We start from the raw sequence: 27336 nt of genomic DNA, 5'->3' as shown, positions 1-27336 counted from the left end.
AGATGGGGTGGGAAATGAATTATGCTGTTGACACATTTATGGTCTGAGTCGATTTCAGTGTTTTGCTGCTAAGAGAAGAGCTTAATAATTTTGTCTCTTGTCTTTTGGTCTGTTTTTAGGGTACTGTTGATTGAGAACACTTTTTTGTGTGCGGGGCTTCTGTGTATTTATTTAGGGCACTTAGCAGCATCCCTGCCACCCACGTCTGCCAGCAGTACCCCCACCCACCACACACACACACTCTGTGACAATCAGGAGTGTCCCCAAACATTGTCAGTTGTCCCCTGGGTGCAAATCACCCCCGCAGAGAACCACTGCATTAAAGAAAAAGGGAATTTGAGCCCCACCTCACATAACACAGAAACTAACTCGGGAGAGTATATGTTTAAATCTAGAGGTGATCTACACAGCACTCAGAAGGCAGTGTAAAACCAGACCCCGTGGCCCAGTGTGGCCCACCACCTGCTTTGTTAATAAAGCTTTGTCGGCGCCGTCGTTGATTGACCGTTGTCTACAGCGGCTTTTGTGCCACAGAGGCAGAGCTGAGCAGTGACTACATGGCTGCTGGCCCTCAAAACCCAAAGTGTCTACTATCTGGCCCTTTACAGACAAATGGTGCTGACTCTGTGATACACGAATACTTTCGTGACCTAGGATGGAGATACATTTATTAAATAAAACAAAATGCTCTAACGATAAAGAAAAAGACAAAAATCGGGCTGCATTAAAATCAGGAACTTCAAGAAAAACAAAGTTGGGGCACAATGCCGCCCGACTTCAGGACTTCCTGGAGAGCTGCAGTAGTCAGTGCCACCCGCCATTGCCGAAAGGAGAGACACACAGGTCAGTGGAGCAGAGCAGAGAGCCCCGAAACAGACCCACATAAACAGTCAATAGACCGACAAAGAGGCAAAGACAGTCTTTCAACAAACGGAGCGGGAACGCTGGACGTCCACAGGCAAAAAAATGGATCAGACACAGCCCTTACAGCCTCCACAAAAATTAACTCAAAGCGGGTCACAGACCTAAAGGGACAACCCAAAACTATAAAACTCCTAGAAGACAACATAGGAGAAAATCTAGATGACCTGGGTTTAGTGATGACTTTTTAGATACAACACCAAAGACACAATCCATGAAGGAAATAATGGATGAGCTGAGCTTCTTTAAAACTAAAGATTTCTGCTCTGTCAAGACACTGTCGAGAGAAGGAAGAGACAAGCCATAGACTGGGAGGAGATATTTGCAAAAGATATATCTGATAAAGGACTGTTATCCAAAATATACAAAGAACTCTTAAAACTCAACAATTAGAAAATAAACAACCCAATTAAAAAATGGGCAAAGGATATAAAAAGACACCTCACCAAAAACGATACAAAGATGCCCAATAAGCCTATGAGAAGATGCCCAGCACCATATGTCACCAGGGAAGTGCAAATTAAAACAATAATGAGATGCCGCTACACGCCCATTAGAATGGCCAAAATCCAGAACACGGACAGCACCAGACGCTGGTGAGGATGTGGAGCAACAGGCACTCACTCGCTGGGAATGCAAAATGGTGCAGCCACTTTGGAAAACAGTCTGGCAGTTTCTTGCGAAACTAAACATACTCTCACCATACAATCCGGCAATCATGCTCCTTGGTATTTACCCAAAGGAGTTGAAGACGTATGTCCACATGAAAACCTGCACATGGATGTTTACAGCAGCTTTATCCATAATTGCCAAAACTTGGAAGCAACCAAGATGCCCTTCAGCAAGTAAGTGGTTAAACAAACTGTGGTCCACCCAGACAATTGAATATTACTCAGACCTAAGAAGAAATGAGCTATCAAGCCATGAAAAGACATGGAGGAACCTGAAGTGCATATTGTTAAGTGAAAGAAGCCAGTCTGAAAAGGCCACATACATGATTCCAACTCTATGACACTCTGGAAAAGGCAAAAATGTGGAGACAGGGAAAAGATGAGTGGTTGCCATGGGCTGGGGTCGGGGATGAACAGGTGGATTTTCAGGGCAGTGAAACTACTCTGTGCGATACTGTAATGACAGATACATGCCATCATCCATTTGTCCAAACCCAGGGAAAGCACAGCACCAAGAGTGAGCCCTACTGTACACCGTGGACTCTGGGTGATGGTGACGTGTCAGTGGAGATTCATCGATTGTGACCAATGCACCATCTGCTGGGGATGCTGACAGTGGGGGAGGCTGTGTGTGCATTTAGGACATTTACAAACACCATGAGAAAAACCCACCAGGAGACACCCCTACTCTGCAGGTAAGGCTGTGCCAGCTCGACCCGTGGACAAGGGTTGGCTGTGGTCTAGTGAAGTTGAAGTGCACACCCCGTGGGCCAGCACCTCCACACGGTGACACATGCCCCTAATCCACGTGCATGTGCCCAAATATACATACAATGGCTCACAGAGCCGTGAAACCCAGAGCCAGCCCAGCGCCCACCACCGGCGAGAGGCCATTACGTGGCGACACAGTCGCCAGCTGAACCACGCTCGCAAATGAACAGCCACACACTCACCCGTGCCTCACAATCCTCACAAAGGAAGCCGGACACCCAGCCATTCTGTTCCTACAGAGCTGAGAACGGGCCGAGCAGCACTGTTGGCAGGCCCAACATGAAGAAAAGCAGGAGGGTTGGCGTGAGGGCCAGAGGAGGGAGGGCAGGACGGGCTGTGACCTGAGGGGGCCGTGGCCTACCTCTGGTCCCCACCGTCACGTGGCATCCCCCCGGGAGGGCCACACGTTCCGCCTCTGCTTCAAGTCTTCTTTCTGCATGTGCATTAGACTTCAGGATTAAAAAGTTGCGGAAAGCAGAAAAGGGAAATCATCCAAAGCTGGGCCCCAGAGGCCACTGAGCAAGCGAGGCCCTGCACCCGGCCTTTAACCTCTTCTGTGGTCGGGACGGCGTGGACCAGCGCCTCCCTGAGTGGGGAGGGGTCTCTGCTCCTACCACCTTGTGTTTCCCTCCTTGTGCCCAGAGGTGGCTGGGTGCGGCTGCAGGAGGACGGGCCCAGGCAGCGGGGAGGTGGGTGCTGGGTGACCGCAGGCCCTTGGGACCCAGCTGGGGGCCATTCTCCAGGGTGACGATGGCAAGTGTTCTCGTCACCGAGCACGTGCGTGCCTCCTGGCTCTGCTCCACGAGCTTCACGCACATTCCCATCATACTGCTTTTCTCAGTGACATGCAGTCCAGGCACCATAATGCTCACCCTCTAGCATGTAAACTCAGGGGCTATTCGTATGTTCACAAGGTTGCCCAGCCATCACCACTACCTAGTTCCAGAACATTTCCATTACACCAAAGGGAAACCCAATCCCATTGGCAGCCCCCTGACGCCTCCCACCCCACAGCCTCCAGCCCAGGTCCCCTGAGCGCCCACCACAGTCTGCCATCGAGAATCAGGCACAGTGAGTCAGCAGTGAGTAGGGCAGGGTGAGAGGCCCCACTGAGACCCACCCAGGGTGGTGCCCATCTGAGCTGGGGTCCAGGTTCCAAGGAGCTTGAGGACTCAGACAGGGCCTGGCCAGAGTTCATCACTGTGAAGGTGAAGACATTGGTGGGGATGGGTCCCCCCAGGGAACAGCATGCAGCACACATTGCAGGCCAGGCAGGGTCAGGGGCTGAGTGTAGGGGTGGGGCTGTCCCTGGGACTGGGGTCAGGTGTGGGCACATGCCTGTGCAGGGGGTGGGGGCTGTCCCTGGGACTGGGTCACGTGTGGGCACATGCCTGTGCAGGGGGTGGGGATTGTCCCTGGGACTGGGGTCAGGTGTGGGCACATGCCTGTGCAGGGGGTGGGGGCTGTCCCTGGGACTGGGTCAGGTGTGCACACATGCCTGTGCAGGGGGTGGGGGAGCTGGGTTTGGGAGTGGTGGCAGGGAGCCACCACCAGGCTGGGAGTTGAATTGTTCACATTCCTCGTGGCTGGGGCGAGGGATGAAAACATTTTTGTGGGCAAGAACAATATTGTTGGCCTTGGAGTTTAAAAGTTTTTATCAGCTCTTGGCTCTAGGCAAGATTAAAGCATACCGCAGGGCCGACAGAACCAGGTTTAGGCGAAGCTGGTGGGAACAGTCTGGGGTCACACTGACACCCTTCTGCATCTTGACCCTGGGTCGTGCACAGAGGTCAAGGGTTGTCCCTGTGTTCTGGGGTGCCCGTGGTTCCAACCGACACAGGCTTGCTGCCAGATCTGCGACCCGGCTCCTGGGCTGTCAGCTCCGGGGCTGCAGTGGATCCTGAAGAGTCACTGAGCCCCAGCTGCAGGAGGTGGCGCCTCTCTCCCTGCTCACAGCCCCCAGAGCGTGCCCTGCCCCCTCTCCAGGAGCTTGTGGAACAGGGAGGTCCCCACAAGGACTCAAGTCTTAGAGTCCGAAGCCCTCCTGACTCGGTTGGATGGTTGGGTCTTAAACTCCGGGCAGATGAGTGTTGCCCTTTGAGGTCCTTGCTGTGTAACCTGACACAGCCACAGCGCAGCAAGCCGGTCCTGCTGGCTTATTATAATGACCAATATTGGGTCGGGTGTGTGGGACAGAGCCTGGGAGTCGGCCCCTGGTGCCTAGGACCCCGCCCCCCGCAGGCGCCCCACACAAGCTCTGACTCTGCATGCCTGTCTTCATGCTGTCTTCCGACTCTGCACAGCGCTCCACTCATAAAAGGGACATCCCTCCTAACAACAGAGTGCCAGTGGTTCCCATCAGAAACCCAGAAGGGGCCCTTGGGCCTCGGCGACATGGGTGGGGCTGCCTCCTGTCGTGGGGGCAGGGGCTGCCGGGCCCACGAGCAGGTCAGGCTCTGCTGGAGGACATTGGGGCTGGGGAGTCGGAATGTAACGAGTGGGTCATCACCACGGCTCAGTGGCTTCCCAGAGCGGGGACCAGGCCTGTCGCTTTCTTGTGGGGACAAACAGCATCTCTAAGGTCGACCAGCTGGACTTGGGGGTGGTGTCTGCTCCCCAGCATGAGGTCGCTTCCTGACGGGAGTGGGGGCAGTGCTCTCCTCAGAGGAAGCTCTAGACTCTGTGAACCGAGTGTGGGGTCCTGTGCCGGCTGGGACACCACGTCAGAGGCACTGCGTCCCGACCAGCAGGGGGCATGGGAGACTGCATCTTCTCAAACACCCACCCCCAAGCCCATCTGTTCCCCGGTGATCCAGGACAGCAATTTGGGATGTGGTCTGTCACTCGACCAGGACCCAGGACGTGATCATTTCCACCTCGTGGCCAGCGGTGGGGGGGGGGGGGGGGGGGGGGGGGCGGGGAGCGGGGGGGCGTTGGGGGTGACGGGAAGAGAGCACAGGCAGGGCCATCGGTCAACAGCCGCGGGTCTGTAATGGGCGAGCTGCCCAGGGCCCAGCTGAAGGGCCTCAGGGACCGCCTGCTTCAGTGGCCACTTAGAGCATCTCAGGGGCTCGAGCTCTACAGGCACAGGCGCCCCCTGCGGGCTGCCATGCAGAGGGGACGGGGAAGCCTCCAGAACGTTCCGTGAAGGATGATGGCCACCTTAACGTGAGACACGCAGCCTCGGGGCAACCCTGTCTCCACCCTGACGCGGGTTTGGAAAAGACACACACAGACCGCAGCACACTTGCAGCTTAGACAGCGTTTATATTTGAGCCAGAGCATCTCTCGTCTTGAGCAAACGATGCCAGGAGCACACAGCCGAGGGCGGAGGCCGCCCTTCTTGGGACACACGCGTGTAAATGTGTGAACACACGTTTCCTTAAAAACCATCCTCACACATGCTACAAGGCTGTTCCCTTTGAAAAGTAATAACAGTAATAACTGATTAGGAGAATGTGGGGAAATGAAGCTTTGCTTCTGTAAGCGACGACGCTGCGGGAGCAAGGAGGCCACGAGGAAACTGCGGCTCTATCTGCCGTCTGCTCTACACGCTGGGCCAGTCGGCCGACCGGACGTGCCACCTGGCGCCCTGGGGCTCTGTCCCCACCATCGGCCTCTGCTTGCCACGGATGTGCCCAGGGAGGGAAGGAGGTGTGGATTTCCAGAACGTTCTTCTGACTTCTCCAGGGGGTTGGCCACTGAAGCAGGGTTTGTAGAGGCTGCTTTGTTTTTCCACAAGCCAAAAAAATAATTTTTCAATGGACTCCCTCCATGTCAGGGTGTGTAGGGCGGGGGCTTCTCCCCCGGGAGGAAGTGGGCTGGCACATAGAGAGGTGGGGCGTGGGGAGGGAGCACGAGGCTGGAGCTGGGCTGGGATGGAGGCTGAGCGTCCTCGGACAGAGAGAGGTCAGTGGGAGGCGAGGCTGGGACGCTGCCGGAAGGCTGCAATTGAACAGAGAAGGCTTCCTCAGTCAGTGGAGAGGGCCAGCCACTCACACAGTCCACGTGGAGCAGAACACTCGAGCGCCACGCGCCCCTCCAAGAGCCCACTGGGGGCTCGGGCTCCCTCCCAGACTCAGGGTCCTTGCCACACCCAGCCCTTCTGCTGGGCGCTGCTCCCTGCTTAGAGCACATTCCCAGTGGGGCCAGAGGGAAGGCCGGATTCAGCCCAGCTGGGGCCTCCTTTGCACAAACCCTGCTCCTGCAGCTGCCTGCAGAGGCGCCCCGGAAGGGCGTGTGAAACGCCCGTCTCGTCTGCAGAACCCCTCGGTCCTCCCGCCCCTTCACCTACTGTGCTTGAGCCTCGACTCTCAAAGGGGTGGCCTTTTACCAAACTGGCACCAGGATGCACAGAAATGGGGACGTGTCCAAGGAAAAGGTGGTCCAGCTTGTTTGGGAGCCCTTGGGTCCACCCAACCCTGCATATGTTTAGGAAAGACCACGGGCATCAACAGTTTCAACATAGTGTCATGGTTACTTTTATGCATTAACTTCGTGGGACTATGATGCCCTGATGTCTGGTCAAACACTAGTCTGAAGGTCCCTGTGAAATTGTCTTCTAGACGTGGTTAACATTTAAATCAGTAGACTTTGAATAAAACAGATACTCTCCATGTGTTAGTGGGCCTCATCTAATCAGTTGAAGGCCTTAAGAGAAAAAGGCTGAGGTTCCTGAAGAAGAGGGAACTCTGCCAGGAGACTGACTTTGGACTCAAAACTCCAAGATCCATTCTTCCATGGGTCTCCAGTCTGCCATCCCACCCTGCAGTTTTGGACTCTCTGTCTCTCCATCCACACATCTATATCTATATCTATAGACATGTCTGTGTCTATATATGTGCAAACATCCTGTCAGTTCTACGTCTCTGGAGAACCCTGACTAATACACATAGACTCAAGTAAAAGTGACTCCGAGAAGACCAATGTTGGGGCACGGCACAGATTTTAAATCAATATAATTTTCAGTTTTCCTCCGCCCGCCAACAAACCTCTTAAATTTTACTTCTTTTTTTCCTTAAATTCTAAGGGCTAAAAACGCCCACTTAAAACCGATATTTAAATAAACAGAGAAGACAGTCCTTTCTGTGAAATAGCAGAAGGAATGTTCCAGGACTCCAACGCCTGGGTGGTGCCATGTGATCCCGCTGTTCCTGGCCCACCAGGTGCCCAGGGCCCCGAGAGGCTGGCCATCTGCGCCCCCCTCTTCTGGAGACTTCCCCGAGGAGGCCCAGGAGCCCGGGACCTCGGGGCTCTGAAGGGAGGATTTCCACACAAGCTGAAGCTGAAGACAAGAATGTCACCGACTCCAGGCCGACAGCTCTGCCTTTCAAGATTCAACGGCACAGGCCCCTCCTCACCTCTTTCTTTCTTTCTCTCAAACTCGCACTTCCTTCTGACCACAGGGGATGAAGCAAACCTCCAGAGAACATTCTCTCAGGTCTGCTTGAAGCTCCCAGCTCCTGTCACGCACGTGCCTGCTTGGTTCTCTGCTAGAAATGAGGAGCTGAGAGAAGCACGGAGCAAACCACCCCAAACTACAGAGTAAACCACCATGGACCATGGAGTAAACCACCATGGACCATGGAGTAGGCTACCACGGACCACAGAGTAAACCACCACGGACCACGGAGTAAACCACCACGGACCATAAGGAAACCACAAACCACAGAGGAAACCACCATAAGCCTAAGAGTAAACCACACGGACCATGGAGGGAAGTGCTATGAACCACTGAGCGAACGGCCAGGAACCGTGGAGAAACCTCCCCACAGACGGGGCCCCACTAGGGACAGGCTCTGCCCACACAGGCGGCCCCAGGGGGAAGCGGACACAAATCCCTTGGCCATGGGGTGCCAGCTCAACGCCTGCTTGCAGCCTTTTTCACAAACTCACCGACACCGAGCCCGTCCCAAGTTGACCAGGCGACTGCTGGGAGCCAGAAGGTGGCCCCTGTGAGGTTTGCCTGAATCAGCGCCCACAGCCGTCTCGCTCCTGCTGCCACGCGGGAGTCTGCTTTACAGCTAATGACTACCAGAGCACTTAAAATATCCCCTTTCCTTCTCTGTGGCCGGCAGGAGCCAAAGCTTCACTTCTGTTGTTTTTCTCCTAAGGAAACACACGAGCCTCATTGATTTGTCATCTCCTCGAAATCTGATTACCGACGTGCATGTAATTAAGCTCCCACATGCGCCAGCGATAAAAGCTGCTCAGGCCGTGGGGGGCCTCCCTGGGAGGCTGAACTGGGAGCATCTGCTGCTTGTCAAGAGCCAGAGGACCGGAAGGTGGATGAGGATGGAACTTGACCCAGACGACAGCGGATCCATCCACCAGCACGCATGCATGGTGGGAGCCACGCCCATGCCCGCACTCCCACTGGGAGGCGTCTCCAGAGGGAAAACGTCACCCCCGCAAGAGGGGGCCACCACCTGCACCCGACGCCAGGACCCAGACCCATCGAGAGCACCCAGCTGCTGCTGCCCCAGAGGACCAGCAGTGCCCAGGATGAGGCAGGGGCGGCACGAGGGGTGTGCCCTCCCCGTCCTCCCTCACAGCCCAGCTTGCAGGATGCTGGTGATGGACCGGCCCAAACGTGGAGGCTTCCACATGGACCCTGACGCCCTGATGAGACAGCCTCGGCCCCCGTGGAGAAGCTGGTGCAGCTCCGCCTGCTCAGCACCCGTCACCGAGCTCCACGCACATCTCTCCCCACCTCGCATCCCTGTGCGGGAGCGGCTGCAGGGCCCCTGGAGTGGGTGATGCGATGACAGGCTCCATGCAACCTGCATGTGATGTGTGTGTTTCTCTGCATCTGCCCATCTCCCAAGCTGGTTTTTGTGACCAAAGGTGGCCAGCCAGCCACTGGTCCACACTCCCTGCAGCTGTGGCCTCAGGTCCAGCGTTTGGCAAACCAGGAAGATGAGAAGGCAGAGCAGAGCCCCAGGAGGCAGGTCACGGCCGAAGTGACAGGGCCCTTCCCATGCTGGGGACCAGAGAAGATGCCCCAGAGCAGGGATGCAGGTGGCGTCTGGGAAGGCTGCAGGTGACACCAGGACCTGCCTCCTCAGGAGCGAGCACTAAGGGGTTGCTGGCAAACGCTCTCAGCATTTCTGAACCTCGGGAAAATTCCTTCCCACATCACAGAAGTGGAGAAGACTCACTCTTGAGCCAGCCCTCACCCTGATGGAGACACGTGCTCACAGGGCCCCACGTGCCCTGGACTCAGGAGTTGCCCGATGGGTCCCCATGGGACCAGGGCCTGGGCCCCAGCTCAGGATTTGTTGATTGGCTAACTGGTCGACCCTCCCCGGAAGGAAGAGGCCCCGAGGCCCGGCCTGTGAGCCGTTGCTCATGGAGACCTTAGGTGGGGCTGCCGCGTCGGGTCCTCCTTCCAGAATTCGAAAGCGCCAACCAACACCCAGGAGGCACGGCCTCTAGCTTTACTTTCAAGGCGAGCAGAGGAAACTGAGGCAGGGGAAGAAGGGACGTGTTCCTTCCACACGTAGATAGCACCAGACCAGGGGCCTGTTTGTCACTAAATTCATGCCCAGGGGCTTTTCCTCGGCACTCTGCGCCACTGCATCCTGGGCCTCAGAGAGCCCCACACACCCACTTCCAGCGCACGTGCCGGCGGATCTGGGGAGGGCTCCACAGAGCTCCCTTGCAAGGGTCACGCGGTGCCCCGGGCGGCGGGCTGGGACAGACATGGCTCCTCTGCGAGAGAGGTTTGCAGAGCTGAGGGGCCTCGGGGTCGCAGGCCCTCCACGGGGCACATGGGACCACGTCCATCTCAGTCCCCGCTCAGACCTGGCTGGCTGGCATAGCGTCCTGTCTCAGGACACCCCTCTCTGTCCAGACAGGTCAGGCTGGGGGCTGCGCACACCCTCCTCCCGAGAAGCCATTTTTCCGAAGAAGGTCTCACTGCCTGTCAACATCGATCATGAGGCGCTGGTCCCCTCAGGTGACATATGAAGACCTGCCACTTCACGACAAAGAACCAGGGCTGAGCCACCGCCCCCACTTCACCCACAGTCCCCCACCCGAGCATAGCAACATGGGAACTCTCGTATTTCAACATCGTAAGCCTCCTAGAAGTTGGTGGTGGTTGCTGGTGTGACTAATATTTGCAAAGAATGTGTGCGGAGTCCGCTGGCTGCGCCGCCCAAAGTGGAGGCCAGAGGAGCCGTCTGGACCTGTGGTTCTCACCTTCGCCCCCTGAGGACACAGGGCAAAGCCTGGAGACACAACGAGGGGTGTGCAGGCAGCTGGGGCCAGAGATGCTGTCAGCACCCTACAGCGAGTGCACAGGGAGCCCCGCCCCAACACCTGGCCCCAGTGTTGACAGCGCCATGGTTGGGGCCCTGGTCTGGAGTCCACACGGTGACAGGTCATCAAGGTCCATTTCAACCACCGACAGACCAAAACCCCAACGGAAATGGAGCCCAGAGCAAAGCTGGTCTATGGACTCGGTTTCCCCCTGCAAGGTCCCTCTTCCCACCACAGCCCCAAGGCCAGTGGCGTTGTGCTGGGGGAACTCCATGAAATGCGGCCTCCGCAGGGAAGTGTGGCTGGATGTTGGCAGATCCATTTGGTTCCGCCTATGAGACTTTGCTGTGCTCCCAGGACCCGGGGTGGGATGTCCCCAGCTACTCTGGCCAGGAAACTGCAGCGACCTTCTGTGGGACCAGGTCATGGGCTAGAAAAGGCTCAAGGCCTGAGGGACACCAATGGCTGGGCCACCAGGGCCCCGCAGAGCAAAGGATGCCAAAATGCCAAATGGGGTGTCGAACATCCGTGGTCGGGGGCTGTGTGGGGCGGCCTGGAGTCCCCGCCCTGTCTATCCTCAGATGCTCCTGCCACTTCACATGGGCACCACCACCCCTGTCACCTAAATCGGGAGAGGGGAGCCACAGGCCACCCCATCTTCCCTCAGCCCAAGTCCCCACCCTGCGTCCCGTCCGACCAGGGCTGTCCTGGGCACCCGCTGCTGTCATGTGGGCAAGCAGCTTCGCCGGCGACCTGGACCTACCTGCAGAGGCAGCGGGTAGGACGAGCAGGTGGGGAGGCTGCCAGGCACCGGGCAGAAGCCGGTGTAGGCCAGGATCTGCTGGGCGGGGTTGTAGAGGATCTGAGGCGGAGTGGACCGGCCAAAGGCCAGCTGGGACACAGGGACCTGCCACGAGAACGAAGGTGCGTCAGCCGGGGCCCCCCTCGGTATCCCCCTGGAAGCCCCGCTTCCAACCGTTCAGGAGGTGGGGTCAGTTCCCCCAAGTCCACGAGTGAGAGACGTCGAGTCCTCGGATCCACGTCTCCAGAACCAGAACTGAACGCCTGGAAGCTGGGCGTCTTTCCTCCTGTTTGCTGCCTGTTTGTCCCAAGGATCTGCCAAGACGCCACCTCGGGCTCAGAGCTCTTTGGTGCACTTTTTGAAAAAGCAAGAAAACCCCGTTCCTCGTCTCCAGGAGCGGGGGGGCTAAGGAGCGGGTGCCTGGGCAACAGGGCGGCAACCTCAGAGCTGCACTCAGATCCTGCCGCCTCCTGGGACCCCAGCCAGGGCCAGACCTGACACCGCGCCTTTGTCAGCTCTAAGGTCAAAAGGAGAACAGGACACGGGCCCTGATTCACCCCGCCCGCCCGTCCCCAGAGAGGACGAGGGGCCGTAGGACGGACCTTCCACAGAGGGAGGCCGGTCACCCGCGCCGGGCACTGGGGGCGGTTCCCAGACCAGAGGTTTGTCCCTCCCTGAGGGGACAGGGCCTGGGTTCCCACCCAGCCCCCGTGGGGCCGCACGGCTGTGGGGGCAGGGGCAAGGACAGCAGAGAAGGATTGTCTGGAAACCCCTCACCCCTCTGAAGGGAACAGTGCAGGGTCCTGAGGAGCGGGGCCAGGAGAGAAGGGCCAGCGGAAGCTGACCAGCAGGGGAGGAGGCCTGGGGGCAAGGATGCACCCCGAGCTGCCTCTACCTGCTCCCAGCTGATGGGGGACCCAGGGGTCAGCGCAGGGGTTGGCCACCTTGTAACCCAGCCCTCACCTCCCCGCCCCGCCCAGGGCCGCCCTCTGCACGTCCTGTGCTCAGACGTCCCCTCCAGGACCCCCAGGAATGCAGGCCCCACCTCCGAGGAGCGGATCACACAACATGTGTGTGAGTCCCGCCAGGCCCAGCATGGCCTCCTCTGCCCAGGAGGAGCTCAACACAGATCTGCTGCCCATCACGGATTCAACGAGGCCGCGTGAGTCAGTCACACTTGAGGAGCGACCGGGACAGCTCAGAAACAGGGAGACAGAAGACAGAAGACCAGAACCTGGGGCAAGGCTGGCATGCCACCCGCCCGGATGCCACAGCCACGAACAGCCGCTACTGCGGGCCCACTGCGTGCACAGGCTGAGCAAGCACATCCTGGCACAGCTGGAGCCGGGCCCGCCGAGGGGTGAGGCAGCGTCAGTGGACTGAGGCCTGGTTTGCAAGCAGCATCCTGGCCAAGGGAACAGCTGCAGCTGGAGACCTGGGAGCTCAGGCCAAGCAGGGGTGGCGAGGGGCGAGGGTCGAGGGTCAAGGGTCACGGGTCCCGGGTCTCAGAGGATGCTGTGGGTCTGAGAGGAGCTGGCCTGCCTTGCTCAGCATCTGTGCCATTTTGGGATATGGGGACAACGGGGCAGGCAAGCGTCTCCCACAAGGGAGCTATACATTAGGCCGGGGCAGCTTGGCTCTGTCTGTGGGGCTGGCAGCCCACTGGCTTCGGCCCTGGCTTCCTGTAGCTGCCCTGAGCCCTCGTCACCTCCTTACCCCTGCCTGGCCGCGTGGGTGACCGCGGGGCCCCACTAGCTAGCAGGACTTTCCACCTGCATCTTTCAGTGTGCCTCCCCTGCCATGTCACCGGGTGGCCCAGCATTGGGGACCCTCTGCAGACCCGGGACCTCGCGCCCGCCTGCAGGGCTCCCGCCTGGCGACAAAGACCACGTGGCCTGCCGTGGAAGCCCGCGTACGCTGAGAGGGCTCACCCAGTTTGGGGGCTCACGGAGGGCCTTCGCTCCTTCGAATAACTTTGAAACTGTGAAATCCATTGACTTCTGGGAGCATCTGCTTCATAAATTTGCAGAATTTTACAGAATTGTCTTCCTGCTTCTTGCCCCAGAGATTTGGGTTTGAGAAAGAAAGTTGTCCAGAGCAGAGTTTGGACACAGCTCTGTGGTCAGCGTAGCCAGTGGCCCTTCTGGGCATCGCTACCTTCCCAAGGGGATGCACCAGCAGCCTTGTTGTGAACTCTGATGAACACAGCTGCTTCTGGAAACCCACCGCTGCCCACCGACCCGACCACCCTCACCAGGCTGCCGGACGGCAGGACTGAGCAGACACACGACCTGCGATTGACCTTGCTGTGCTCCTGGACAGTCTGCTGAGAGTGGACACTCTGAAATGGTGTCAGCAGGAAAAGTCCCCACGACAGACGCACCATGTGAGGGCGCTGGTTTGGAACAACCAGTCCACAGGGAGAGGACGGGAGCAGAGGATTCTGCCCGGCCCTGAGGCCCAGCCTCAGCACCCAGCCTGAGCACCCAGCCCCGAGGCCCAGCCTGAGCGCCAGCTGTTTTCTGTGAACAGAGAGCTGAGTTGAGGCTCTGCTGCTGGGACACTCGGTGGGGCAGCCTTCGAGCTCGGCCTGCAGTCAGTGCCTCGTGGAGCAGCTGGCGCTCGGGGCCCAAATCCAAAGCCCCTGCTCCTCGTGTGACATCAGGGTCACCTCCGGGTTTGGGAAAACGCCCCCAGACCTACCAGGTCCATGTGCAGTCGGGGTGGGAATGGTGGGGATGGCGTGGCAGAGCGGGCAGCCGTGGTTTCCCCCCTCCAGCGGAGCTCCCATCTCCTAAACGGGATCACGGAGCACAGGCCTCGGGGGTGGAGGGGAGGGCTCAGGGGCTAGAGCTGGCCCCACTTCCAGAACAGCCGGAGAAGGCCTGCTGTCCTCATTACACGTGGCTGGCAGTTTCCATGAGCCTCAGTTTCCCCATTTATAACTGAGGACATGAGACCTGCTTGCCTGCCTCAGAGAACAGGGGCCCCAAAGCCCCAGTCTGACTCGAGAGCTGTCGCTGGCCGGCACCGGGGGCCACTCACCATGTCCTTGAAGGCCCCCAGGACAGCAGCCGTGACGATGCCCAGGAGCAGGCCCAGGACGTTCAGCCCCGCCGAGGCCCAGAGCAGCCGGTGCAGGTGGAGCACGTCCTGACAGCTGCTCACGCCCACGAACTCATAGTAGGCGGGGGGGTGCTCGGAGCTGCACATAGCATGGGACAACGCATCACCACAGCTGCAAGGAGGCAGCCTCGCGCCACGACAGAGCAGGGCCGGGGACGCGGTGCTGGAGCCAGATAAACTGAGCCCAGATGAGCTGCGGGTCTCTGCCCACAGATGCCAGAGGGCCCCGCAGGTTATGCCAGGGAGGGGCATTGACCTGGCCGACCCTGAGGCCTGGACAAGGGAGGGGCATCAGCCAGGGTGACCCTGAGGCCTGGACAAGGGAGTGTCATCAGCCAGGGTGACCCTGAGGCCTGGACAAGGCTGTCCCCAGGGAGTCTGGGCGTCCATCTCAGGAAGGAGCCAGGCCTCTGAGCAGGAAGGATCACCCATGCCCCCTCCCCAAGCACAGGCCCTGGCAAAGGGGCAGTGGGGCCTGACTCAGTAGCTCCCAGAGCATTCGGGTGTGAACTGATATGAGCTCTCTGACTCACCGCCCAGCGGGTAGTCCTGGCCCTCCTGGCACCGACCCACAGTGGTCTGGGCCCTGGACCTTGGGCATCGCAGTTGTGGGTCTACAGCCTGGGCTGCGAGGACTTGCAGGGGCAGCCCCGTGACCCCCGTGACCGCCATGATCCCCATGCTCACGCTGCTCCTCCCGTTTGGGTTTGGAAATAGGATAGATCTCTTCTGGGGGAGGGGGTGCAGCTTAAACCCCTGGGTTCTCTCAGTCCAGGGGGGGTCCCTAGGAAGCAAATGCCCACTTTCCCACTGGTTTTAATGCGGGTGCTCCAGCCACTCACACAGTTTAAAGACGATGCAGGCTTGGGGGTCTGGTTCCCCACAAAGGGGCTCGGACCCTGCACTCCATCCCGACAGCACGTGAACAGCTGCACAAACTGGAGAATCAGCCTGCCCTCAGGGATGCTGGGCACCAGAGCCTGCCCGCTGGGAGGGGACACCCAACCCCGGACCCCCAGCCATCCTGTCCCAGCTCAGGGGAGGAAAGCCTGAGGCTCATGGGTGAGGCTGAGGGAACAGAGACAGCCTCACTGAGGAGACGATCGCAGACTCACAGTGCTGCCCCCACTCACTGAGCCTCAGTTTCCTTGTCTGTGAGACGGAGCTGACACCCGTCAATGCTGAGGACTAAAGGAGATGCAGGAGGAGCAGCGTCAGGACTGGGGCAGGAAGGGAGGCCGGGGGAGGGCGGCCACTGGAAGGGCCAGGAGTGGCGGGGGCTGGGCCACAGCGCCCTCCTCGTCCCCACCCACCTCTGGCAGGGGTACAGGTCACAGCAGTAGCAGGTGTTGCTCTTCACCTTCAGCTGGCACTTGCCGTTCAGGGAGTGGCAGGTGACCTGCGAGCAGAGACTTGTGGGTACCCGTGGCTCCTCACCCCGGGGCGGGCAGGGCTGGCTTCTTGGGAGCCAGGACCCGGCCACCGCACCCAGTCAGGCAGGCAGCTGACCCTACGTCTCCTGCCCTCCCCGTCCCCCATTCCAGGGGCAGCAGGGCGGGGGGGCAGGGCCCTCCCCTCCAGGAGGAGTTAGAGGACCAGGCGTGGCCACACCTGCCAACCCTTGCTGGACAAGGAGAAGGAGAGGGTCCCTGCACCCTGCGCCCAGGTGAGGACGCCTCCAGGTGGGACCCTTGCTGACCGCACAGGGGACAGCTCCCGGCAGCCTGACCTGGCCTGGCCGTCCCCTGCCAAAGCCACATGGAGGCCTCCCCTTGGGCTGCAATTGTTGGGGGGGCTTTTGACGTTAAAGGATCAAGATTGGGGTAAAAAGGCATGTTCCCCCACCCCAGCACTACTGGATGTGGGCACGAGCCATGGCACCCATGTGCCGGAGGTGAGCAGGGCAGAGACCCCCGACTTCAGAGGTCGTGCAGCAATGTTCAGAGAGGGAGAGCGCTACACTGAGGGGAGGGCAGAGACTCCGCCCGCTCTCTCATCTCTGCACAAGCTGGGGTGGCTGTGAGAGGTGAGCACCGCCCCGGGCTGGTGAAGGTACAGGACCAGACCCTAGAGGTCATCGGAGTCACCCTGGAGCTGGTCGGGTGACTTGGTGACTCAGACGCAGAGGGGCGGGGACAAGGGACTAGACAGGTGAGACCTGGAGGGAAGAAGTCAGGGTGACATGCAGCTCTGAGCATAGCAATCAGCACATGGGAGGTCAGATGGGGAGCTGGAGGTCAGGAGGCCTAACCCTAACCTCTAACCCTAAACCCTAACCCTAACCCCTAACCTCTAACCCTAACCCCTAATCATAACCACTAACCTCTAACCCTAACCCCTAATCCTAACCACTAACCTCTAACCCTAACCTCTAACCCTGACCCCTAACCTCTAACCCTAATCTCTAACCTCTAACCCTAACCCTAACCTCCAACCTCTTAACCCTAACCCCTAACCCTAACCCCCTCACCCTTACTCTATGTGTCCCCTGCTAGGAGCAGTGGAGACAAGAGCAGGGTGGTGGCTCGGAGCAGGGTCAGCCCCCAAGAGCCTTGAGCCCCACCCGGCGCACAGCTTGTCCTTAGGTGAAGCTCCATGTGGCCACACTCCTCTGTCCACGCGTCGCCCGTGGCTGCTCTTGCACCGAGAGACAGAGCTGAGGGTCTGGGACCGAGACCATCCGGCCTGTAAATCCTAAACTATCAGTGGCCCTTAGGGCAGAGCTGCTGGCCCCTAGTTTAGAGCTGAGGGGGCAGCTTCAGCCCCAGAGTCTTTGGGGAGCCTCTTAAACCCCGTGTCTGCTGACCCCCTCCCCGGGGTGGGACTCGGTGTCAGGATTTGCTCCAGCCCCCGGACTGACTCCGGGGGACAGTAGGGTGAGGAGGCCTGGTGGAGGGATGGAGCCGGGCAGCCCCAGGCATGTGGGCCTGTCTGAAGAAGGCCAGACAACGGGGCTCAGGAGTGGCCTTGCTTCTCTGTGATCCCAGGAGAGGGGAGCAGTGCAGCTTGAACTGGACGGAACACATCCGGGTGAGCGGGAGGGAAGGACAGGCCTGCAAGGGCGGGTGCACAGGAGGGCCTGGAGGGCCTGGAGACCCATGACCCTCTCTGGACAGGACGGGTCCCCAGGGCTACTACCCCTGGCCAAGCCATGAGTGCCGGGAACCGGCCTTGGGGCAAGAAATGTGCCATCTCCCTTGGAGAGCGGTGACAGGCGGCCTCAGGTCAGCAGCAGAGGCCCGGCCACGAGGCCGCCCTGTGCCCCAGGCCATGGCGTACAGAATGCCCCATCTCATCCTGCGGGCCATGGAGCACCCCATGAGCCATGCGGGTGCTCTCTGCTGCTCCTCTCTGTCCCCCTCCTTGACACTGGGATGCAGTTTGAGAAGCCGTGTTTCATTAAACTAACCATCTACGCAGAGCTGGGCAAGACACGCCCCCGGGGACGGTTTAGCGAGGACAGTGTGCCCCCAAGGACTGAATTGTGCCTGGCATGGCAGGCAGCTACAACAGAAATGGACTCGCCATGCAGATGCCCTTGGCTGGGGACCGTCATCAGTGTAGGACCCTAGCTTTTTATTCCAGCAGCTAAGGCAACAAAAAATGCTCATCGGAAAAGCCATACTGAGCTGGAGAAGAACGCCAGGGTGGATACGTGTCAGAGACACCAGTCGGCATCAGGGGTGCCAAACAAACACGACACATTAGATGTCAAAGCTCAAAACACAGTGTGAGCACAAACGCTTGGTGTGGCGCGGGGTGGAGACAGGACATAGGAAACACCAGGATCCAGACACTCAGCCTCTAACCAGGGACACAGGAAGCTGTGGGACCCCCGGAGCAGCAGAGCAAAACCAGACTCGCGGGTCAGCACCCTGCTTACCTCTGTCTGGTAGACGTCCTGCAGGTACCCCACCCCGCTGGAGTAGAACTGGCATCTCCCTGTGGTGAGGGGCCTCGTCTCCTAGAGCCAGAGAAACACATGTGGGATGGAACAGTTTCATCCCCAAATCAGGAGCAGCCAGAGGCAACTTCAGACCCGTTGGCCATGGGCCCTGAGCCTGAAGGAGAGACACTAACGCCAACTCGAGGCTGCCAGGTGGAGGACGTGAAGCAGAAAATACCACAGCTCATTCCAGAGCAGCTGGGCTCCTGCGCGCAGGACACCCCAGGGGAGCGGCACCCTGTCCCTTTGGCTAGGCTGACACATCTCCTCGCACCGGTTCACATAGGGCAGCTGAAGGGAGGTGGTGCGTAACCTTTTGAGGGGCACCCTACAACTCTCAACAAGGAGATCCTTGGCTCCTGCCTCCTTCCCTGAAAACAAAACATTTTTTTTTACTAGGAAGGGAGCAGAAAGTATTTCAGACTAATTCACTCATCCAGCCAGACATCCATCCAACCACCCAACCATCCACCTAATCACCCAGTCATTCAACCATCCATCCCTCCATTCATTCTTCCATCTATCTGTCCATCCATCCCTCCCTCCATCTATCCATCCCTCTATCCATCCCTCCATTCATTCTTCCATCTATCTGTCCATCCATCCCTCCCTCCATCTATCCATCCATCCTTCCATTCATCCACCCACCCGCCCATCCGCCTCACCCCTCCCTCCCTTCCTCCATGCATCCATCCACCCACCAACTACCCAAGCACGTATCCACCTAAGACCCTATCCAACCATCCATCCACCAGTCTGTCCCCAACATTCATGGAGCAGATACAGTGCCAAATTATAAAAGTACCCAGGTAAGCCACAGTTCTCACCCTCAGGGGATTAATGAAAGAGACAGAAAAATAAACCGATAATTACAAAATGCTTATAATTGCTCCAGTAGAGAGCAGCAAGGAGCACACAGAAGCTATAAGATGCCGAGAACCTGAAGTTATAATCTGAAGTTATAAAATGAGTTAGGATCCCAATAACTGCAGTTTTATCACTGTGTTAGTTGTATTTCTCAAAGCATTCCTACTTCTGATCTAAGAGGAGGGGATAAACTACAGTGGCCCTGGCCGCCGCTGCTGATGGATGGTGACCGCTGCACACCAGGCCCACCCCGGACGACACAGCGAAGGTGGAACAGAGCTCAGGCTCCATCCTTGTGGAGTCTGTCTTCCCGTGGGAAATGCATGTGGAGCATGTAGGATGGTGGGAAAGGCTGTGGAGAGACAGCAGGCTGGGAAGGCAGGGTGGGGCTGCCATACGGGATCTTCCTCAGCCCTTCTCAGGCCCCAGCTCCAACAGGATGAGGCTGTGGGTCAGGGCCGGTTCCGCCCATGGGGACACTCTGCTGGGCACCTGCTGCCCATTCTGCTCCTCCTTTCCCTTCATGGCATCGTCCTGACGAGGCCTTCGCGTCAGCACGTCTGGCTCGGCGTCTGCCAGGCCCGGGGAATCTGGCCAGTGCGCACGGCAGCACAGTCCACATGCGGTGACAAGCTTTGGGTTCTGAGGAGTCATGCGTGTGGCCAGTCGCCCTCATTCCTCCAAACAATCATGCAGACAGGCCCTTTCAGACTGGACGCCCTGCTGAAGGGTCCAGCCTCGCGGCACGAAACGTCGCCTCACGCCCCCTGGTCTAGGTGCAGCCCAGCTTGAGGCTGGCCGCCCAGGCCTGGGAGGACACGTTGGACCATCGGCTCTGTCTCAGTCTGCTCGGGCCACCCTAAACCACCGACAGGGTGGCTTCAACCACAGACGTTAACACCCCCGGTTCTGGAGGCTGGAAGCCTGGGGTCAGGGTGCCAGCACCATCGGGTTCTGGGAGGACACTCTTCCGGCTTGTGGACAGCTGCCTTCTCAGCGTGACCTCACAGGGCAGAGAGCTTGGTCCCTTTTATAGAGACCCTAGTCCCACCTCGGGGCCCCACCCGCATGACCTCCTCTCACCCGAATCACCCCCAGAGGCCCCCCTCCAGGCACCATCACACGGGAGTTGGGGCTGCAGCATGCGGACTTTGGGAAAGAGACACCCAGCCCACAGCAGCTCGGGAGCTGAGTCAACTCCAGGCTGAGCGTCATCTTAAATCAGCAGCGAAGACTTGGTGTAAAACGTGGGCTTTTCAGTGAAGCCTTCTCCCAACACGGAAGCACGGTGGTTTGGTGTCATTTTCCGTCTGATCTTTACTGCTCAGTCAGGATGAAATAATTGTTATTAGTTTTGAATTAAATAAAACTGCAACCCATTTTAGCCCCAGATAAATCACACAAACTTAGTTTTCGAATTTACGATGAAACTGGAAACCGTGTTTCTCCGGGGATAACCCTCAATCTCTAAGTCCGTGTCATTCTGGCTCCGGAGTGTGGGCAGCAGGGGCTCAGGAGGAGCATTTCACACAGTTGTACATAAATTAACACTAAAACAACACATTAATCATTAAAGCTCAGTTAAAACCTGCAGGGGTCAGCTAACCATAGCCCTCGGGCCAACCCGGCCCAGAAAAACCTGCAGGGGTCAGCCAACCACAGCCCTCGGGCCCAAACCCAGCCCACGGTCTGAGTTTGTAAATAAAGCTTTATCGGCACACCATTGTGCTCATTCATCCGCCTATCACCTGGGGCTGCTTTTATGCTGCGACAGCCAAGTTGAGCAGCCGTGACAGAGGCCACATGGCCACCAGCCTGACGGGTTGACTCTCTGGTCCTTTCCAGGGAAGTGGCTGCCCAGGTCCATTGCACGTCCAGCACAGGCAGGACCTCAGCAAGCGGCCGTGAGATGAATGAAGGAGCCAGGAGCTGCCCAGGAGGCAAGAGGACACCTCGCACCTGGTGCTGGCGCTGCGCAGCCAGTGGCTGAAAACAACCCAGATTAGCTACTGAATTAAACGCTCTGTGGTGACCACAGGGTTGCTCTGTCAGAACAAGCCCACCCTGAGCTGGAACAGGAGGCCTGGCCGAGTGACCCCCAGTATTGACCACTTCTCTATAATGAACCGCGACCCCAGGCGTCTGCCCATCCAGAACAGCTGACCGAATGCCCCACTGTGTGGAAATGGCAGGGAGGCCAATTCCTGACAGATCTCCTGCCAGCGACGACCTTCCGACACCAGGGCCGACGTTCCGCTTCATGGGCGGCCGGTGACTTTGGAACAAAGGAGCCTGGAACCGTGTACAGCGATATTTCTACGTTGCCTGTGAAGACGAGTTGCTTCGATGAGACCCATTCATCCAGGAAACAAGATGGCGGAAATGCACGCCCCCCCCCCCCTTCATTCTGGCCGCACCGCAGGGGGAGGCTCTTCCCCTTGGGGACCTTGGTTTTGAAGGAGATGTCTCTCAGATGAGCAGAGGGGGGCCTGGGAAGACTGGCACACACAGGGGCCCGGCCGGGACCCCGCCTCCAGCTGCCGTGCAGCCTGCGTCCAGGAAGGCGGGCTGTGCTTTTCCTTCCAGAACCAGGGTTCCCAAGACTGCTGCCAGACGCCAGTCCTCCTCCCACTTGGCTCAGAAATGGGAGCGAACAGAAGGGAGGGAGCGTGGTCCAGGCGCAGACTGAACCCCGTGCTCGGAATTTAACCAGAAAATGAGCTGACAGGCACCCAGTCCTTTGAGAAATGGTTACGTTGCAGATGTTCATAAACATTTATGTGGCCCCAGCACCTACAGTTGGCACCGTGGGAGCCACCGGGACACTGAGTGGGGCACGGCAGCCCCTCCCGAGGCCCCAGTCCTCAGAGGTGGCAGCAGTGAGGCCATCAGGCTGGGTGCTGGCTGGCGCCTCCCATTACGCTCGTGCCTCCACATGCCCGTCTCGTCTGTTCCGGAGACGCACTGTCTCCGCTCCCTGACGTCCCCACATTTTTGTCTCTTGTTGTTGGCATCTTCAGTTATAACTTCGGGAAGTACCCAAAGCCGATTACAGTCTGCAGAAAAGGGCGGTGGGCAAAGTGGTTTCTCGATTGTCCAACAATAACCATCTCCCTGGAGAGCCAGACTGCGTATCTCAAACCTGGAAACTCACTCCTCACCCGTCACCTCCCTGTCCTCCCAGATACGAGGCCAGCCCTGGAAGGATGGGCCAGTCCTGGGACACTGGCCACGTGCAGCCGGAAGACAGCTGGAAACCAATGAAAGAAGAAAGAAAGGCCACGGACTCAAGGAATCCGCTCTGGGCTCTGTGTGAGGCCGGGGCATCTCGTGGAACCTGAGCCCTCGGGAGGCACCGGGACTGAGGCAGCTGGAGGGACCCATCACTGCAGCTTTAACATCAAACCCTGACTGGGAGGCCGACGCCAGGCCCTTCATTAAAGATCCACAGTGCCGGCATTTTCTAAACCTTTTATTTGGACGTAATTTCAAACTTACAGAAAAGTTGCAAGAGTAGAGAAGTACGAGGCACAGCATCTGCCCAGATTAACTTCCTGCTAACACCGGGCACCAGCTCATTCAAGAACCTAAGAAACTTCACAATTATCAGAATACTCGAAGCATCCACGTCAGCGTGAACCGGCGAAGTCTAACATGCCTGGCTGGTGTGGCCAGTACACGCGTCACCCACGACACGGGGTCTCAGAGAAACGCCAGCCTGTTCTCCTCGCAGGCTCTGGTGGGGCTCTGGGCCAGGACACAGGCCCACCCCTTCCTTCCGAGGCAGGCGTGGTGGGCTCTCAGGGAAGCTGGACCACTCGCTCGGCCCCTGCTTACTGCAGCGGGATTCCACCTGGCGTCCACGACCCCGCCCAGGCCTGCCTTAGGCCCTGCCTGTGTCTGGCTGCCTGCAGAGCCTGGAGTGGGCCGCCCCTCACCCCGGCTCCCGGCCTCATCCTCTCCCAGGTCACAAGCCAGGCAGGAACCCTTGGGGCTCAGTTGAAGACGCCCATCTTCAAACATCATATACAGTTTTCTCAGTGAAATCCAGCTATTGCTGCTGGGCACTGTATTTAGAAGGGAAAAACCAGGCGTGTGAAACCTCGTCCAGCCTCTGCCTGCGGTTCCCAAAATGTCCACACCTCATTTCAACTGAAAGAACATGGTCTGCCCAGGGAGGCGCAGGCTTCTTTGATTGGGCAGACCCTGAAAGGCGTGCACGGTTTCTTGCATCCTCGGCCACACTCTAAGAGCTAAGAACAATCCCGTTACCAATAAGGAGGCTGGAAGCCCCTGGCTGAGCCCCAAGCTCGAACCCAGCCTTCTCTGGCTGAAAAGCCTGCACCTTGTTGTCGGTTTCAGCGCAGCTCCCTGGCCGCCAGGCTCTCTGCACAGCTCAGGCTGGGGGCATGGTGGACAGTGAGTGGGCTCGGGCTGTGGAAGGACGTGGGGCCGGCTGCCTCGGCACCAGGGCTTTCCTGTCTCCTGAGTCAGCGTTGCCCCTCGCACCGTGCTCTATGCTGGGCCTTCAGGATGAGGCACGGCAGAGTCGGTCTGGTGAGGACTCGCCTCCCGGTCTGCAGACGGCGTCTTCTCTGTCCTCACAGGTGGGAGGGACGAGGGAGCTCTCTGGGGCCTCTGTTATAAGGACACCGATCCCATTCGTGGGGCTCCACCTCCCAGAGTTCCCCCGTGCCATCACCATATGTGGGGCTGGGCTTCAACACGTATGGGGGGACACGAACCTTCAGGGCTCAGCACAGGCCCTGGCCACGCTTCCCTGCACCGCCGCTCAGTGAAGAGCTTGGGGGCAGCAGGAACATGAGGCACGTCTGCATCTCGGCCCAGTCACGTCTGTCTAAGGCCCTGAAAGGTCCACTCGTGGTTCTCGAGAAAGAGAACCGTCAGTGCACTGTGCCCGCCTCGCTGGAACGGGGGCCAAGAAGATGCTCCAGCCGGACGGGGCATCTCTGGACCACTTGTGGCACGGCCTCTGACTTCGCAGGTCAAAGGTGACGTTGGGTGGAGGAATGCGGACGACAGCGCTACATGTGACCGAGGCTGTCTGTCTGAAAGGCAGTGGGGACGCTGACGACCAGACGTGAGCGCTCCCAATACAACTCTGCCGCTGCGCTGCATTCAGCTCAACTGACAAGATGCCCAAACTCCTGTAATTTGCCTCGTTTGTAAGTCTGCCTGCGGTGAACCGGGAAGAACCATTTCCTGACGTAACAACAAGTCTTCTATAAACGTGGAAAAAAGGTTAGAAAAACATCCTACATGACAGACGATGGGTTTCACCTTCTGCCCTTGACTTGGCTCCATAACTGGTTTTAACACAATTTAACGTTCATATAACCGTCACCCTCACAAATCTCTCCGTTCTTTCCCCAGACCCTGTTCAGATAAGGCTGAATCAACACGAGTGGTGTTCTGTGCCGCAGCCGCACAGGAGGCACGCTTCTCGAGCGTGTGTGTCCTGACCCAACTTGGCTCCAGTGTAAACAACCACCGGCAGATTCTTCCATCTCAGGCTCCCACAGCATTCGACAAATAAGCAGGAAAGGACTTCACAGGCGACCGCGCCAACCTGGAGGCTCTGTCATGATCTTACAAGAGAGACGTATTGAACCACAAACCCAGGGGAGTCACGAGGCAGCAGACCTGGGACTGCACCTCATCTCGTTTAGAGAGCCGAGGAGAGGGCCCTGCGAAGCTGCAGCATTTGACTCTAATGGAGGTGATGGTGCAGGGGGAGTGGGGAGGATGTTGGGGTCAGTTTTGCAGGAAACAAGAAAAACTGAGAGAAGGGAAGGTAGCCTTTGGCAAATACAAGTGGAGAAAGAAACGTGGAGGTCAGTGAGCCAAGTCCTGCGAGACAGGATTCCATTTTGTGAGGTAGGGTCTTTAAACCCGGGAAAGTGATAGAGAACAAAATAAGAAGATGGGACTCACGATGTGCCGAGCGGCAAAGACGCCGTCCACGGTGGCGCAGCAGAAGGCGGCCGCCACGCCGAAGCTGAGGAACACCACAGCTGCCACCAGCTGGAAGGGGAAACACAGAGGGAGCGGGCGTTGAGTGTCCCACAGGAGCCTCTGTCCAATCACAAACCCGCCCACAGTCCCGCCCAGGGATTAGCTGTTGCTCCCGCAGAATCTCGCGCACCACGCCACCCCTGGCCTCAGGGACTTACCACCCAGGACGATCCGGGCAGATTTTGCCCCGAGCCGGCACATTCTTACTGTTTGATTTCACACGACAGGTGGACTGGAGGGCCCTGGACCGGGCCTTCAGTCCCTCGCCCCTCTGCACGCACCTCACGATCAGGGTTATTTACCCAGTGTCCACGGGGGTGTGTAAACGGTCTGCAACTTCTTCCTATTACAAATTCTGTTACAACAACCCTAAATATGTTCTATATAAAAGATCTGGACGTGCGTGAGTCTTTCTGTAGGAGAGACAGGGGGCACGTGCCTGCTGCCTCGTTCCCTCCCTCCCACAGCCTAACGCCCAGCTCCTCCTCCCAAACGACACTTTGTGTTATTAATCTTTAAGTTTTGCCAATCTGATGGGCAAGAAAAAGCTTATTTTTATTTTAATTTGGATTTCTCTGAGGTTAAGAACATTTTCTTACATTTTTTGGCCATTTCTTAAAATTTTTTTTACCTTTCTTGTGAAATAATTTCAGGTTTACCAAAACAAACAGCAAGAATAGTACAAAGATAATACATCCCCAGATGTCCTTCCCTCAGATGCCCCGAGTGCTGACCCCTCAGAGCCACACGAGTGACCCTTCCTTGTCTGCAACGTCCCCCACAGCAGAGAGGACCGGCTCTCAGGATCCACAAGGCTGCTATTTATTTTTGCGGCCCTGGAACGTGCATAAAGTGATTTTGGAATTGCTAATCCGACCTCATGGAGATGGAGCTGCCAACCTGAGCACAACGTCCATGTGCAGGTCTTGTCTGCAGCCTTAAGAACAGCGGCAGAAACTGCTCTCTCTCGTTACCGGGGCAGCTCCCACCCCGTGGTTGAGGGGCCGAGCACCTGGTTGCTGTGCTCTGGATGGCCCCGCGCCTCTCCATCCTTGTTGATCTGAATTATTTATTTGTTCAACAAAGCAGAGGGAGTCGGTAGACACTGGCTGGTCTGACATCAGAGCTTTGAGTTTCGGTTTTGATGGAAAGCCCCAACGGCTGCTCTGGGTGACAGAAGGGGACTCAAGGGCCGTGCTCCCTCTGAGCTGTTCCAAGGAGGGGGAGCGGCCAGCTCTCTGCATTCTCCGTGGACGAGCCCCTTCCCTCACCCCCGCCAGAGGCCAAGCCCCCACGTGTTGCTTCCTGATGAAAATGGTCCCCCGACACTGCAAATCTCAGCTGTCGCCCGAGTCCTTTGGGGGTCTCTGAACCAGCCCTCGGTTTCCCCATCCGGAAAAATGGGTGTGGAGCTCTGACTTATCCACGCCTTGGACAAATGCTCCTCCGTGCCTGCCAGGACCCACGAGTGGTCTAGGCGCCGCAGTGCAGATGTGACACAAACAGCAGGCGACCAGGCCCCCCGAGGTCCGACACTTTGACATTTTATGAGGAATTGACGGAAGAGAACCCAGGGCCCCGGGGAGCTGAGCAGTGAGTTCCGCTGGCACAAGCCTCGCCTGAGCGGAAGACTCACTTCCAGCTGGACTTTCCACGGCCGGGCCGCTGAGAACCTAGTGTCGTGCACGGCTGCTCTGGGTCAATGGGTTGCACGGGGACGGGCCCGAGGGGAGGCAGCGGCTGCTCCGAGAGCTGGAGAGAAGCAGAGACGGGTGGGGGGAGCCTGTGAAGCATTGTAGCCCAAGGCGGCAGCTGCCATCACGGGCACAGAAGGGCCCTGGCCTCTCCCCTCAGACAAGGGAGGCCCTGGCCTCTCCCCTCAGACAAGGGAGGCAGGAACGGCCCCATGGGGAGCAGACCGAGCCTCCTGC

General features: G+C 58.2%; 1 protein-coding gene across 1 annotated transcript in view; it reads right to left on the bottom strand.

Moving 5' to 3' along the window:
• Positions 1-5608: 5608 nt before the first annotated feature.
• The window catches only part of TMEM255B (transmembrane protein 255B), a 44691-nt gene continuing 22963 nt past the window's right edge, over positions 5609-27336 (bottom strand). The window contains exons 4-9 of the mRNA XM_014867927.3: positions 25325-25414; positions 18440-18520; positions 15870-15955; positions 14476-14635; positions 11392-11535; positions 5609-6308 (exon numbers count right to left, since the gene is read on the bottom strand). Of these exons, the coding sequence (XP_014723413.3) occupies positions 6141-6308; positions 11392-11535; positions 14476-14635; positions 15870-15955; positions 18440-18520; positions 25325-25414 (729 nt within the window). The 3' untranslated portion in view covers positions 5609-6140. The remainder of the gene's footprint in view (positions 6309-11391; positions 11536-14475; positions 14636-15869; positions 15956-18439; positions 18521-25324; positions 25415-27336) is intronic.

This window comes from Equus asinus, chromosome 11, assembly GCF_041296235.1.
Source record: "Equus asinus isolate D_3611 breed Donkey chromosome 11, EquAss-T2T_v2, whole genome shotgun sequence".
Lineage (NCBI taxonomy): Eukaryota > Metazoa > Chordata > Mammalia > Perissodactyla > Equidae > Equus > Equus asinus.
Note: the sequence above shows the minus strand (reverse complement) of the source record. Positions and strands in the feature narration are given on the sequence as shown.